Below are 16,131 nucleotides of genomic sequence, written 5' to 3'. Positions count from 1 at the left end.
CTATTACCTAAAATGTATGTATTATTTTTATAATCATTAGTTTAATTTACATACCCAAAATCAATTTATTAATCAATTATTTATTTATTATTTCATACCTCAAGTTTTTTTACTTTTATTTTTTTTTATTTTTTTTTTTTTTATTATCTGTCCATCTATTACCTAAAATGTATTTATTATTTAAATTATTTCATAAATTTAATCTACACACTTTAATCATATTAGCTTAAAATTAATTCATTCATTAATTCTCAATACAAAATGGAAATCATTTAAAATTGTAGGTTACTTCCATGAGCATTTCCATTACTAAAATGACTCGAGTATGTTGAATATTCACGCATGCCTCATTTCACAAGTTCACAAACACAAGACCCACTTCATACTGTCAAAATAACCAGTTGTTCTTTCCGTAAACATCTGAAGATGGTCATTAAATGCATGTTTTGTGTGTTTCAGGGTCCAGACGGAGAGCTAGGATTCAGTGGTATTCCTGGACTCAAAGGGCCGGCTGGAGTTTTGGTCAGTTTTGTCTCATCTTGTTTCATTTCTACTGTCTTTTCATTTTCTGTCATCTAACGTGTCCTGTTGCATGTACTGGTGTCTTTTACAGGGTTTCTCTGGTCCTGTAGGTCCGGTGGGAATGATAGGTCCGTTGGGGAAGCCTGTAAGTCTTTCAATGCTTTATTTAATTTCTATGTTTATGACATATGTATGTCAGATAAACAATGTTTCTTTTGGTTTCTCAGGGTGCCAGAGGACCTAAAGGAAGCCGTGGAGAGATGGTAAGAAGTCTTGGTCATACACCACAGCACTGTTTAGTCTGCTGCCAGATCACAGACTCTTCATCATCATCATCATTAGGAGCCTTCTGCTCATATAATGAAGGATCTGCTTGTTCTTGTGCAACGGTTGTGTGACAGCGTCTCTATAAACTACTCACGCAGAACAGAGAGAATCAACAATCTCACTTCATCTAATACACAGTGGCAGTACCTGCAGTGACCTGTGGGGGCGCCAGTGCTCCATCACACACCTGTGCTATTATAGTGGCCATATACTATTATTTTGAGTTACTAAGTTTGATCATTTCGGGAATTTGCACTCATTATTTCCAAACCAGAAAGACAATGATCTCATTCAGATATACTTTTGCCTTTTATGCTTTTATGAGGGTTCAGCTAAGACGACTGAAGCTCTAGTTAAACCATTTTGCTTGTTGGATAAATGTTTTTGTAAATGTAAATATTTGATGATTTCTTTGTACAGGGGCCTCAGGGGCCGCAGGGCAATCCAGGGCCACAGGTACGTTACACATCATCACAGTACAGAATAGTAATACACTGGAAAAAAAGGCTTATTATTAAGGGATGCACCAAAATGAAAATTCTTGGCCAGAACCGAAGTTGGATGAATAAGCAGATGACGTAAGATATTTAGTCTTGTTTTAACCAAAATGCACTTAATTTGGAAACAAGTAAAATTATATGCCGTGTATATTTCGTTCCCCCCCACCCCATGTATTTTGCCTATTTTTTTTTTTTTACATAAATTAAAAAAAAATTGCATAAATAAAATGCTTTTTACAGTTTTGTCTTGCTTTTCAAAACAGAAATCAATTACAAAACAACAATTTCAAATATGTATTTAACACTAAACATTTCTAGCATTCTAGTAGACATTATAGCCTACCAACAAAGCACACTTGAACTTGAAGTTATTAAAATAATATGTTTGGCCATTTTTAAGACCCCCATCTTGAATCATGCTCATTATAGTTATTTTTTAAATACTTAAATTACTTATTATAGTTAGTGTTTTTGACTTGTTTCTAGTCGAAATATCTACAAATTCTTAAATTAAGTTGCATTTGCTAGATAAGCAAAATTGCATACATAGTTAGTCTTGTTTTAAGCAAAACGCACTTAATTTAGTATTTACCTCCTGGAAACAAGTAAAATTATATGCCATATATATTTTTTTATGTATTTTGCCAAGTTTTTTTAACATTGCATACATTAAATAGCCAAAATGTGCTTTTTACAGTTTTGTCTTGCTTTTCATATTTTACAAAGCAACAATTTAAAAATATTTATCTAACACTGAACATTTGTAACATTCTAGTAGACATTATAGCCTACCAACAAAGCACAATTGAACTTAACATTAATAAGTTAGTCAAATAATATTCTTTGGCCATTTTTAAGACCACCTTCTTGAATCAGGCATGTGTTTGTAATGTACAAATAAATGCAGCCTTGCTGAGCAAAAGAGAATGCTAGAATAAATGTAATAATAGAGCTGTTGTAATGACTGTATCATTATTTTAGTCTTTTTATGTTATTTTACAGAACAACACTAAAATTACAATACTAACATTTATGAATGTTGACTTTTTTTTTTTTTTTGGCAGAAACCCACATCCCTACTTATTATACTTAGTATTTTTGACATGTTTCTAGTCAAAATATCTACAAATTTTCAAATTAGGATGTATTAGATAAGCAAAATGACATAAGATATTTAGTCTTGTTTCAAGCTAAATGCACTTAATTTAGGTGCATTTAATTTTTTGATATTTTGATTAAAAACCAGACAATAATACTAAGTAACATAAGCCTTTTTTGCAGTGTAAAGATCATTTTTAATTAGAATGAATGACCCAGGACCACAAAATCAGTTATATGGGTAATTTTTCTTACATATACATATACAGGTGTATCTTAAAACTGAATAAATACGCTTTCCATTGATGTATGGTTTGTTAGGATATGACAATATTTGGCCGAGATACAACGATCTGACAAATTGGAATCTGAGGATGCAAAAAAAAAAAAAAAATCTAAATATTGAGAAAATCGCCTTTAATGAAGTTCTTAGAGATGCATATTACTAATCAAAAAATAAGTTTTGATATATTTATGGTACACTGCAACAAATGCTTTTCTTACTTAGATTTTCTTTCTTGTTTCCAGCAAAAATATCTAAACATTCTTGAATCAAGAAGGATTTTCTAGATGAGTAAAATGTCTTTTTTTTTTTTTTTTTTGTAAAGTCAAAATTAAGTGTGTTTTTGCTTGAAACAAGCTAAATAATTTGCCAATGGGGTAAGATTTTTTTCTGTTAAAAATATGACTTTTTTGCTTACCCCATTGGCAGATTATTTAGCTTCTAGGCAAAAACTCACTTCATTTTGACTTTAAAAACAAAAAAACAAGATAAAACATTTTACTCGTCTAGAAATTCTTTCTTGATTCAAGAATGTTGAGAAAGTGAGAAAAGCATTTTTTGCACTGTAGGAAATTTACAAAATACTCTCTTATCGTAATGATTTTTTGGCATAAAAGTCGATCATTTTGACCCATACACTGTATTTTTGGCTATTGCTATAAATATACCCATGCTACTTAAGACTGGTTTTGTCCTCCAGGGTCACATATTTGTTTTTGATCATTGCTTTTATTCATGCATGTGTTAAAGCCTAACCATAGCTTTATAATTTGGCAAAAGACATGCGTAAGGGTTTGTTTATCATGATAAAATATGAATGATTTTCTATGTTTTTTAACAGGGGCCTCCAGGTTTACCCGGCCCATCGGTAAGACTCAAGCCTATCATCTGACTCACAGCTTACTGTAATTGTGTAACTGCGCTCGTTAAACATGTAAACGTGATATTATTTTACATTTACACTCATGCATTTGGCAGAGACTTGATCTAATGCAACTTACATTGCAATTGCATTATAAAAAAAGATTTTTGTCTTGTTTTCCAATGCATTCTTGAATCAAGATGCATTTATTGGATGTATCAAAATTAAGTAATTTTGTTTCAAAGAAGAAAAATATCTGCCACTTCCAAAACAAACATTTACGGACAATTTACTCACCCCCTTGTCATCCAAGATGTCTTTCTTTCTTCAGTCATAAAGAAATGATGTTTCTTGAGGAAATTAATTTTCTCCATATAGTGGACTTCTATGGTGCCCAAGAGTTTGAACTTCCAAAATGCAGTTTCAATGCAGCTTCAAAAGGCTGTAAACAACCCCAGACGATGAATAAGGGTCTTATCTAGTGAAAAGAACTGTCATTTTCTTAAATAAATCAATATTTATACACTTTCCAACCACAATTGCTAGGTTAAACTCGCAGGCACCATAGAAGTCCACTATATGGTAAAAATTCCTGAAATGTTTTCCTCAAAAAACATAATTTCTTCACAACTGAAGAAACAAAGACATGAACATCTTGGATGACAAGGGGGTAAATAAATTATCTGTACATTTTTGTTCTGGAAGTCACTTAATTATGTCTATTTTACAGAAAACAAGACTCGATATCTTGTGTAATTTTGCCTCTCAAGTAAATAAAAAGACCAGCAAATGAACATTTGATTTCAGTTCACTTACCCTTAAGTCATCCAAGATGTAGATGAGTTTGTTTCTTCATCAGATCTGGAGAAATGTGTCATTCCATCACTTGTTCCCCAATGGATGTGAATGGGTGCCGTCAGAATGAGAACGAGAGTCCAGCTGATAAAAACATCACAGTAATCCACACCACTCCAGTCCATCAGTTAACATCTTGTGAAGACAAAAGCTGAAACAAATCCATCATTAAGACGTTTTTATACTCTATAATCCATAATAACGCTTCCTCCAGTGAAAAAGTGGTCTGGTCTGAATCAGAAGAGAATTCTGCACGGACCAAAGCGCTGTTTACAAGCCACAACAGTCCAAAACAGTCCTAAACAAATATGTGAGAAACAACAGGAGATGGACGTTTTCACTGGAGGAACCGTTATTATGGATTATGGACTGTTTACGGTGTTTTAGTTAAAAATGTCTTGAAGGATTTGTTTCTAACAAACACACAGCTTTTGTCTTCTGAAGATGTTAACTGATGGACTGGAGTGGTGTGGATTACTTGTGGATTGTTGTGATGTTTTTATCAGCTGTTTGGACTCATTCTGACGGCACCCATTCACAACCATTGGTGAGCAATTGATGCAATAAGACATTTCTTCGAATCTGATGAGGAAAAAAACTCATCTACGTCTCGGGTGCCCTGAGGGATTTTATTTTTGGGTGAACTATTACTTTAAGAATGTACATATTTGTACAAGACAAAACTACATTTTCTTGTAAAGTTAGCATTTGATCAGTTCATGCGTTTTCTTGTGATCAAACCCCACTGTTTCAGCAACAGGAACGTCATCTTAAATAAACCTGAACTTTATAAAAACACACACGGCTGGAATAGTGTTCTGGAAGGTTCTTTGAAGTTGTTTCTTGTTCTTTCTCCCGTCTCACAGTTACGCATCAATATGGACCTTCAAGCACTGATGGAGTCCAATGATCATCTAGAGCTGGAGGTGAAGACCTGGGTTGCTTTTCTAAAAATCTGTGACATAAATGTAAAACACTTTCTGACTTGTTTTCTCTGCTCTCAGAGTTACCAGAACACAGACACGTCTCTGTCAGAGCAGAGCGCTGAGATCTTCAGGACGCTCAAGTATCTGAGCAGCGTCGTCGACAGCATGAAAACACCGCTGGGAACCAGAGAAAACCCGGCCCGCTTCTGCAGAGACTTGCTGGACTGCCGACACAAGATGAGCGACGGTGGGATTCACAAACCTCAGACTCTTTGACTCGGAGCAGTGTCATTTTAGTATCATTGACATACTATCATAGATTTTATTAAAAATGTGTAATTTAGAGTTTATCTGTATATTTTCATTTTCATTAGGGGCCAAGCACTTGAGTCTATGGCAGCCCATAGAACCGCTTGTGGGAAAGTTGTGAAATTTGGCACACTGATAGAGGACAGTTTAAAATGTCACCATAGCAAATTTGGAATCTCAGACTCTCTAGCGCCACCACTTGTCCACATTTTAATGCTAATAACTTTTGAGCTGTAAGACACAGAATCAAAATTCAAGGATTTCTCTGAATCCTGAAATCTGATATATATATTTTTTTTTATCTGTGTTGATCAGGATTGTTCTGGATCGATCCAAATCTGGGCTGCACGTCTGACGCCATCCAGGTGTTCTGTAACTTCACCGCAGGTGGACAAACCTGCTTAAACCCCATTACAACGGATAAGGTACTGCCATAAACATTTCATCTTTTTCTAGTTCTGTAAATGCATTTAAACAAATCATTTAAAAAAAACTGAAAAATAACAAAAACATAAAACATTAAAATTAAAAAATATAATTGTTTTTAATAGTCATTTTACTTGCTTAAAATTAATATTTACTGAAAACGAAACTTATTTTATTTCAACTTTATTTCTCATTTCATTGATCTATTTTAAGTTGAGGTGCTAAAATAACTAATAGTAAAATTAAATTAAAAAAACACATCTGAAAATCTGAAATCTAAGGGTGCAAAAAATCTAAATACTGAGAAAATCACCTTTAAAGTTGTCCAAATTAAGTTCTTAACAATGCATATTACTAATCAAAAATTACATTTTGACAGGTTTACAGTAGGAATTTTACAAAAAATCTTCATGGAACATGATCTTTACTTAATTTCCTAATGATTTTTGACATAAAAGAAAAATCAATAATTTTGACCCATACAATGTATTTTTGGCTATTGCTACAAATATACCCCAGCGACTTAAGACTGGTTTTGTGGTCCAGGGTCACATATATAGTACTGAAAAATAACAAAAACACAACAAATTTACTAAACAATTTAAATAAAAAAAGAAAAATATAATTGTACATAATAATCATAACTAACACTAAAACCATTAAAAACATTTTTCTTAAAATATGGAAACTAAACTTATTTCATTTCAACTTTATTTCTCATTTTATTTCTTTATTTTAAGTTGAGGTGCTAAAATAACTAAAAGTAACATAAATGACAATTAATAAAATGTAGACATTTTTAAAAACATTGTTTTCGAAAAACTTTGAAACTTTTTTATTTCTCATTTATTTATTTATTTTAAGTTAAGGTGCTAAAATAACTCAAACTAAAAACTGTATTGAACTATATGAAAAATTAATAAAAATGACAAAAACTAAATTAATTAAACTAAACTTAAACTAAAATAAAAATTAATTTAAAAACAAAAACTACTGAAAAAAGAAACAAAACTGCTAAAACTAAATGAAATTTTAAAAAAGTATATCGATACAACTTGAAACTAGCCATTAACTAAAAATAAACCATTAAAAACACATTTAATTACATAGATGAAAAAAACATGGACTTAAATAAAATAAAATATAAAAAAAAAAAAAACGTTTTATTTAGTTGCCAAAACAACAAACTCATTTTAATTTAGTTTAATTTAAAGTAATAAAACAGCTTAAACTAAAAACTTTACAGATGTATTTTATTAAAAAAAAAAGACACAAAAAGTGTACTAAACTTAAAATGAAAACAGAAAATATAAAAAAAAAAGAAATCTTAAAATAGCACTGATAAGAATCAGTTAAAATACACAGATGAACTCACATTTCATTTCTCATCATAGAGTGAGATTATTTCTGTGAAGCTTTGGTTAAACCTGAGCTTTTACTGTTAAAGTTAAAAACGAGTCCAGATGTATGACACACTAAACATGACTGTGCAAACAGGATATGACCATGTGTTTTATACCCCCATGCAATTACACACAAACTAAAGAGAAAATAAATGAGAATGGTTTGATGTCAAGCAGCGATATCGCGTTTCCTCTGCAAGGCCAATGTGATTTCAATTTAAAGCTGATTTCCTGTAAACCCCATCATTTGTCAGCTTCGGCCGTAAACATAGAGTTGCCAAAACGCAGACATGTTGATTATCTAAACACTGAGTGTAAGAAGCTGGATGTTTGACTTCGCAGGCCGCGTTTGATGTTGGGAAAGTTCAGATGAAGTTCTTACACTTGCTGAGCGTCACAGCGACCCAGACCGTTTCCCTCCACTGCTTCAGCGAACCGACGACGGTCGACGCAGAGACGCCTCGGGCCCTCCGTTTCCGGGGTTGGAACGGTCAGGTGTTCGAGAAAAACTCGCCTCTGAGTCCACATGTGCTTCTGGACGACTGTGAGGTGAGCTCAATCTGGATTACAGATCGTCCAAAATTGTGCATTTACTGTTAATTTACCAGGATGTAGGTGACTTTTTTCTTTTTTTCAAGTCAATGCTGCTCTCCAAAGGCAAAGCACAGTAACTACACATTTGGTCAAAATTGAGTTAAGGCTCAAAATGGACTTTGTGACAATGGCTTTGTCTTGTGACAAAGTCTCCTGCTTCAATTTTGTCCCATTTCAGAGAAACGAGAGTGTCAACATCTTTGACTAGCTGGCGTTAAAACTTTAAAGGCATTTTTTTCAGTTTCAGTGTTGGCGTAGTTACTGCACTTTGCCTTTGGAGGGCAGAATGGCTACCGGCACTTTTAAGAGTCAAAAAAGCACATACAGGCAACACAAAATGATCCCTGTGGCTCCTGACGATATATTGAGTTCTTATGAAGCAAAACGATTAGTTTGTGCAAGAAACTGAATCTTCTTCCACTCTTGAGTTTATTGCAGTTGTGAAATTTGGTACGGAGATAGAGGACAGTCTCAACATTAACCATAGCAAGTTTGGAGTCTCTAACTCCAACTCTTTAGCGCCACCACTTGTCCAAAATTTCAATCATTTTATGCTAATAACTTCTAAACCGTAAGGCACAGAAGGAAATGTCCTTCCGTTTCTTCCGCTCGAGTCTATGGCAACCCATAGAACCGCTGGCGGGAAAGTTGTGAAATTTGGCACACTGATAAAGGACAGTGTCAACATTAACCATAGCAAATTTGGAGTCTCTAAGTCAAAAAAAAAAAAAAAAAAAAAAACTGCTAAACTAAATAAAAAAAAAATAAAAAATGAACCATTAACAAACACATTACCTAGATGAAAATAAACATAAATATAATAAAATATAAAAAACTTTATCTTTATCTACTTGCCAAAACAACATTTCTCATTTTCATTTAGTTTAAGTTAAAATACTAAAACAGCTTAAATTAAAAACTATGCAGATGTATTTAAGAAATACACAAAAAGTGAAATAAACTTAAAATGAAAACCGAAATTATAAAAAAAATATTAGAATTTGAATATACTTCTTCTTTTTCTTCTATCACTCTTGAGTCTATGGCAGTTGTGAAATTTGGCACACTGATAGAGGACAGTCTCAACATTAACCATAGCAAGTTTGGAGTCTCTAACTCCAACTCTTTAGCGCCACCACTTGTCCAAAATTTCAATCATTTTATGCTAATAACTTCTAAACCGTAAGGCACAGAAGGAAATGCCCTTCCGTTTCGTCCGCTCGAGTCTATGGCAACCCATAGAACCGCTGGCGGGAAAGTTGTGAAATTTGGCACACTGATAAAGGACAGTGTCAACCTTAACCATAGCAAATTTGGATTCTCTAACTCAAAAAAAAAACAAAAAAAAAACTGCTAAAACTAAATAAAAAACTAAATAAAAAAATAACCATTAAAAAACACATTACCTAGATGAAAATAAACATAAATATAATAAAATATAAAAAACTCTTTATCTACTTGCCAAAACAACATTTCTCATTTTCATTTAGTTTAAGTTAAAATACTAAAACAGCTTAAACTAAAAACTATGCAGATGTATTTAAGAAAGACACAAAAAGTGAACTAAACTTAAAATGAAAACCGAAATTATAAAAATAAAAATAAAAGAAACTGAATATACTTCTTCTTTTTCTTCTATCACTCTTGAGTCTATGGCAGTTGTGAAATTTGGCACACTGATAGAGGACAGTCTCAACATTAACCATAGCAAGTTTGGAGTCTCAAACTCCAACTCTTTAGCGCCACCACTTGTCCAAAGTTGAATTATTTTATGCTAATAACTTCTGAACGGTAAGCCAAAGAAGGAAAATAATTTTTCCCCCTCTGATTCCTTAGCTCATGCAGAGTCAAATAAACACCAAAATTAAAAAAATCGTAAGGTTTAGGTTTTTTAGGGGTCAAGCACTGAAGGTGCTTAGGCACCTATTGTATCCATTGGCATTCTTATTCTTTTTCTTCGTTCGTTTCTTCCGCTCGAGTCTATGGTAGCCCATAGAACTTTCTTTCTATTTTTAATAGTTTCATCCTAGATGGTTTGTCTGATATTCACCAAAATTGGCTCAGATCATCTTCAGACCATGCTGGCAAAAAGTTGTGGAATTCGAGTTGATTAGTCAAACCGTTCTCGAATAACATGCAAAAAGAATTTTAAGAAAAGCATGCAAAAATGGATGTGAGGCTATATCTCTGCACCGGTTAGGTGTATTGAGACCAAACTTGGTTTGTGTAACAAAACTGGTCTCTTTAGATTTGGTGCATCATGACGAGTCAAACCATATCACATTTTGGGTTTCGGCCATTTTGAGTTTGGTCAAAAAATGCTATATTTTAAGAACACATTGGTCATATTGCTACGAATCTCGACAGGAAAACAGAAAAAACTCTGAATGGAAACTCAAAAAGCAGATAAAATCTTAAAATTTTAGGGTATTATGATTAATTTATGTATTTTGAGTGCAGAAATCTGTCATTTATGTATGGCGCACAAATATGCATCAAATGAAGTTTATTAGTTATTTATTTATTATTTATGTTAAAACTGTGCAATCCAATTGCATGAACATTTTATATACAATTCAAGTGCACAAATCCTAAATTAATGGCTAATATTTTTGGAGGTGTAATATGAAATTATAGACTTTTCTGTGTTTTTTTTTTCTCTTAATAATGCATTTTTTAACCGGTTCGACTGTTTGCCTATTTCTCCGAACAGATCCGTGATGGCAGCTGGCATCAGTCGCAATTCCAGTTTCAGACCCAGGACACCCAGCAGCTTCCCATCGTAGACATTCAAGGTCTCCACCCCTCACGTCCAGGAGACCAGCGGCACTTGGAAGTGGGTCCTGTCTGCTTCCTGTGAAATCACTGAAGGACTTGAAACGGTCCCGATCCTCAAATCATACCAGCGGCAAACTGTACGACAACAGTGATCCTGTGACGTCTCCAAAACTGCCTGAAGAACAAGCGCGTCTCCAGCCCCGAGACGATGGTCCATCAGTGTGTTTTGAGAGACTGCTGTTGTGTTGTTTCTGTTCAGTATGTCAGGTGATTTTTTTCATTCAAACATGCACAAAGTCTCGGGGCAAAGTCCCTGCTGATTGTGCGTTTGATTTTGAATCAAGTGTTAGACGAGGTTGTGTTAGCAAACTATTAAGAAAGGTCAACCTGGACTCTCTAGACGGTGCTCTACCTCCTTCACGTACAGGTGCTCGTGTTCAGGTGCATCCGGCCCGAAACAAACTCTACGCAAGTATGCAGATGCAAACTCCATTTGGTGCATCGTTGTGTTTTGCAGTTGTCTTTTACAATTAAGTTTTCTTTCAGATCGAGGCGGAGCAACAGTTTGGAGGCAGTCTTACTAAACAAGTTAGTTAATCAGTTGACTATGTTTATAAGAACACTAGCTATGTTTCCATTCACATGTTTTGAGTGAATTTTGGGGTATTAAATCAAAAGTATTTGGATAGAAATGCCAAGAAGTGCATAAAATCTCAGCATTTTGATAAAAATGCCAATAAGTAAGATAAAAATCTTAAAGAATTGGGGTATTGCATAAAAATATTGGATTGAAATGCCAAGAAGTGCATAAAATCTTTAAAAATTGGGGTATTGCACAAAAAAAAAAAACGGATGGAAATGCCAAGAAGTGCATAAAATCTTTAAAAATTGTTATATTGCATAAAAAACGTTGGATGGAAATGCCAATAAGTACATACAATCTTTAAAAAAATTGGAGTATTGCATATAAGACATTGGATGGAAATGCCAAGAACTGCATAAAATCGAAACGTTTTGATGGAAATGCCTATAAGTACATATAATCTTTAAAAACTCAGGGTATTGCATCAAAACGTTGGATGGAAATGCCAAGAAGTGCATAAAATCTTTTTTTAAAAATTGGAGTATTGCATAAAAACTGTTGGATGGAAATGGCAAGAAGTGCATAAAATCGAAACGTTTTGATGGAAATGCCAAAAAGTACATAAAATCTTTAAAAAAAATTGGAGTATTGCATAAAAACTGTTGGATGGAAACACCAAAAAGCATCTAAAAGCCAATGAATAGAAATGCCAATAAGTGCATAAAATCTAGTAAAAATTGGGGTATAACAAAAAAACGTTGGATGGAAACACCAAGAAACACAAAAAAAATTGTGGTATTGCATAAAACACGAACAAAAGTTTCAAGGAACACATACAATTGTAAAAATAAATAAAAACACTGAACAGAAACACCCAAAAGTGCATACAATATTTAAAACTGGGGTATACCACAAAAAATGCTGGAAGGTAAGACAAAAAAGCACATAAAAGAAAAAAAAAAGAAATGGGATGGAAAATTCAGATGGAAACTCCAAGAAACTCATAAAATCATAAAAACACAATGGAAATGCCTAAGAAACATACAACTTGAAAAAAAAATAATAATACAAAAATTAGGTTTTGTATAAAAAACAACAACTAATAATGCCAAAAAAAATAATAATAATAAAAAATAAATAAATATATATATATATATATATTTTTTTTTTTTTTTTTTTTACATTTTGGCTTATATAAAAAAATGATGGATAAATATGCCAAGAAGTGCAAAAAATCCTATAATTATTGGGTATCGTGTAAAAATGCTGATTAGAATCCCAAAGAAGGGCATAATATTATTAAAAACTTGGTATCACATAAAAACACTGGATGGAAGTATTGCATAAAAACTGTTGGATGGAAACACCAAAAAGCATCTAAAAGCCAATGAATAGAAATGCCAATAAGTGCATAAAATCTAGTAAAAATTGGGGCATAACAAAAAAACGTTGGATGGAAACACCAAGAAACACAAAAAAAAATTGTGGTATTGCATAAAACACGAACAAAAGTTTCAAGGAACACATACAATTGTAAAAATAAATAAAAACACTGAACAGAAACACCCAAAAGTGCATACAATCTTTAAAACTGGGGTATAACACAAAAAATGCTGGATGGTAAGACAAAAAAAGCACATCAAAGAAAAAAGAAAAAAATGGGATGGAAAATTCAGAAACTCATAAAATCATAAAAACACAATGGAAATGCCTAAAAAACATACAACTTGAAAAAAAAAAATACAAATAATAATAATACAAAAATTAGGTTTTGTATTAAAACAACAACAACGAATAATGCAAAAAAAAAATATATATATATATATATATATATATATATATATTTTTTTTTTTTTTTGGCTTATATAAAAAAATGATGGACAAATATGCCAAGAAGTGCATAAAATCCTATAATTATTGGGTATCGTGTAAAAATGCTGATTAGAATCCCAAAGAAGAGCATAATATTATTAAAAACTTGGTATCACATAAAAAACACTGGATGGAAATGCCAAGAAATGCATAAATCTATAAAAAATAGTGTATTATTTCATTATTGATCATTTGCAGTTTCCCAAGAAGTGAAGAACTTGTTCACTTGAAAGTTTTTTATTTGCAAATGTTTAATGCAATATTTTTTGCATCTTTTAGATGGAAACATAGCTACAGACAAAGGCTTTTGAAGGTTTGCATTGGTGTATTTGCGTACAGTATGTTTCTGGCCGTTAAGATGTTTGTTGTGCTGGCTTTTTCTGTTGTACTTCTGCGTTTGGTCATTTCACAAAAAAAACTAATTTAAAAGAACAGTGTGTTGATAAGTTATGTTATACATCGGCTTAATATACTTATTACGTAATGGAGAACGTTCGCTCGTGACCCCTAAAGAGACGCCACGAGTATCTCATGTACAAGAAGCTGAAGAATGAGGATATTTGAGAGGATTTTTGTGATCCTCTCAAACCTTGAGATATTTGTGACATCTCTATTGCATGGAAGCCATTTCTGCCAATTAAAAAAGTTTATATCCAGAATTCTGTGGAGGAAATCTGCTTCCATACTGCCAGGGTCAGTCGACTTCTCCGTGGTGCTGCCGTATTCAGCGTTTGCAAGTTAGTCATTTTTATTTTTATTTTCCCCTTATGTATATTTGGACATTATATGTTTGTTTATTTATCTTTTTATTTCTCCAAAAAAATACTGTACTCCAATAAATTATGATATCTCTCAGAGATCTATCTGGTTCGCTCACCATTTAGTTCCAAATCTTATTTATGTTAAATTTGTATTTGTATATAAACACAAATAGGGAGTATATGTTGTGTTCTGGCAGCTGCGATTGGCCAGATTCAGATCACATGATCACACACAGGAAATGTAACACCTGTTAACTTATGATCACAATATCAAAACTGTCACTAAAGGTGCTGACAAAGACGAAACAAAGACAAAAAGTGTAAATATTTAATATTTTGACATTAAATAAAATGTATGATTTAATCCCAATGTTGTCATGAGTTATGTATATGTGTGTGTGTGTACATGTGTATGAAAATACAGCTAAATATAGTAAAAACAGTCATATTGTGAATTATTTCTTTGATGAAAAAGGTGAAATTTTGGCAGACAGATGATAAATAAATAGACAGAAACCATAATATATGGAAATAAAAACTACCATTTCACCATTGCTTTCTCACTTTTTATAGATGTTAGTTTACGTTGTTATATTAATTATGTAAAATATGTTTGAGATTTGGGGATTTTTGTTTTTTCATAGAGTTTTTTCAGAATAGTGAACAGAAATCATCTAAAAGACCCCGTTAACTGTTTCTTTTATAGCATTTTCTCTATTTGTGTCAATAGATTTCAATTACAATACATATTTTTAAAGGCTGTTTTCTCAAAATGAGTTTTTTTCTCCTACACTGAGCCATAAATCTCCACTTGAGTAACACTTATACACTTCAAACTTTACATTTTTTTTCTTTTTACATAGGTTTTTGTTAATTTACAGTATAATTAGCTTATATATATATTAGGGGTGGGCATAGATTAATTTTTTTAATCTAGATTAATCTAGATTAAATCTTGGAATTAATCTAGATTAATCTAGATTAAAATGGCTAATTTGAATTCTGCTGAAGGCATTCAGAATATGTGTGCTACCCAAATAATGACTAAAAGTAAATCTTTGAGAATGGAACATAAAGCTCAATAAGCTGTTCTATGATCATTTGTTGATGAAAATAAATTATGTTCAATTAGATGTACTTGTGTTTACTAACTAACTAACAATGAAATTATTTTTTCTACCTATTAGATTGTGTTTTTTTTTTTAACGTCAACACCTACCCAGCCCATTACATGTTACACCGTACTTTTATTTTGACAGGTTGCCGTGACGTTTCTGTGTCATACAGTATGATATGATGCTAGTTTTCTCAAATGAAACGTTAAAAGTGACACTCACAGCAATTCGGGAGATTAAGTTTATCTGTTCATGTGAGATTAAAAAAAAGCCAAAAATTACCGGGAGCGTCACGTGTGTTTCAGTATGCGTGTAGTAAAAGCTCGTCTCCGCCATGCATACATACAGCTAGGCAAACGGAACATTTCAGATTCATATTAAAACGGTCTTTTTGCATTTCAGTTTTCACATACACTAGTCCATATCGCGATTTGAATTAAGTGACTGACCAACATTAGATTTATGAATCCAAAAAACGACGAATTTACGTGGCATTTCGCGCTATAGTAGATTCGGTTTTCATGAATGGAGGACGACGCGATCCCGTCTGTGTTTTGGTGGAGGAGACTTAAACGCGTGACCATATTCGGTATACATTAGCGTTAAACTATCAAGGTGAAAGTCATCATAGCTTGCGTAGTTTAGACCCAGCTCCCAACCCAAATATGAGAATAGATTAACGGCGATATTTTTTTTATCGCACGATAAGAGTTTCGCGTTAACGCAGCACGTTAACGCCGATAACGGCCCACCACTAATATATAAATATATATATATATATATATATATATATATATTAGTGGTGGGTTGGGAGCTGGGTCTAAACTACGCAAGATATGATGACTTTCACCTTGATATTTTAGCACGGATGATGTATACCTAGTCGAATTGCACTGTAGGGGGCGAGAACGAGTCTT

General features: G+C 32.8%; 1 protein-coding gene and 1 long non-coding RNA gene across 2 annotated transcripts in view; one reads left to right on the top strand and one right to left on the bottom strand.

The window, feature by feature from the left end:
• Positions 1 to 11,993, top strand: part of col24a1 (collagen type XXIV alpha 1) — a 34,873-nt gene extending 22,880 nt beyond the window's left edge. The window contains exons 18-27 of the mRNA XM_073823335.1: positions 460 to 522; positions 614 to 667; positions 750 to 785; positions 1,270 to 1,305; positions 3,572 to 3,598; positions 5,314 to 5,373; positions 5,452 to 5,620; positions 5,998 to 6,107; positions 7,854 to 8,060; positions 10,819 to 11,993. Of these exons, the coding sequence (XP_073679436.1) occupies positions 460 to 522; positions 614 to 667; positions 750 to 785; positions 1,270 to 1,305; positions 3,572 to 3,598; positions 5,314 to 5,373; positions 5,452 to 5,620; positions 5,998 to 6,107; positions 7,854 to 8,060; positions 10,819 to 10,965 (909 nt within the window). The 3' untranslated portion in view covers positions 10,966 to 11,993. The remainder of the gene's footprint in view (positions 1 to 459; positions 523 to 613; positions 668 to 749; positions 786 to 1,269; positions 1,306 to 3,571; positions 3,599 to 5,313; positions 5,374 to 5,451; positions 5,621 to 5,997; positions 6,108 to 7,853; positions 8,061 to 10,818) is intronic.
• On the bottom strand, positions 11,832 to 12,426 carry LOC141291165 (uncharacterized). Its single transcript, XR_012340290.1, has 2 exons — positions 12,062 to 12,426; positions 11,832 to 12,021 (listed from the first exon to the last, which is right to left on the bottom strand). It is a non-coding gene; the product is annotated as an uncharacterized lncRNA (long non-coding RNA).
• Positions 12,427 to 16,131: the final 3,705 nt, after the last annotated feature.

This window comes from Garra rufa, chromosome 18, assembly GCF_049309525.1.
Source record: "Garra rufa chromosome 18, GarRuf1.0, whole genome shotgun sequence".
NCBI classification, from domain to species: domain Eukaryota; kingdom Metazoa; phylum Chordata; class Actinopteri; order Cypriniformes; family Cyprinidae; genus Garra; species Garra rufa.
The sequence above is the reverse complement of the archived record's forward strand: the minus strand, read 5'-3'. Positions and strand labels throughout refer to the sequence as shown.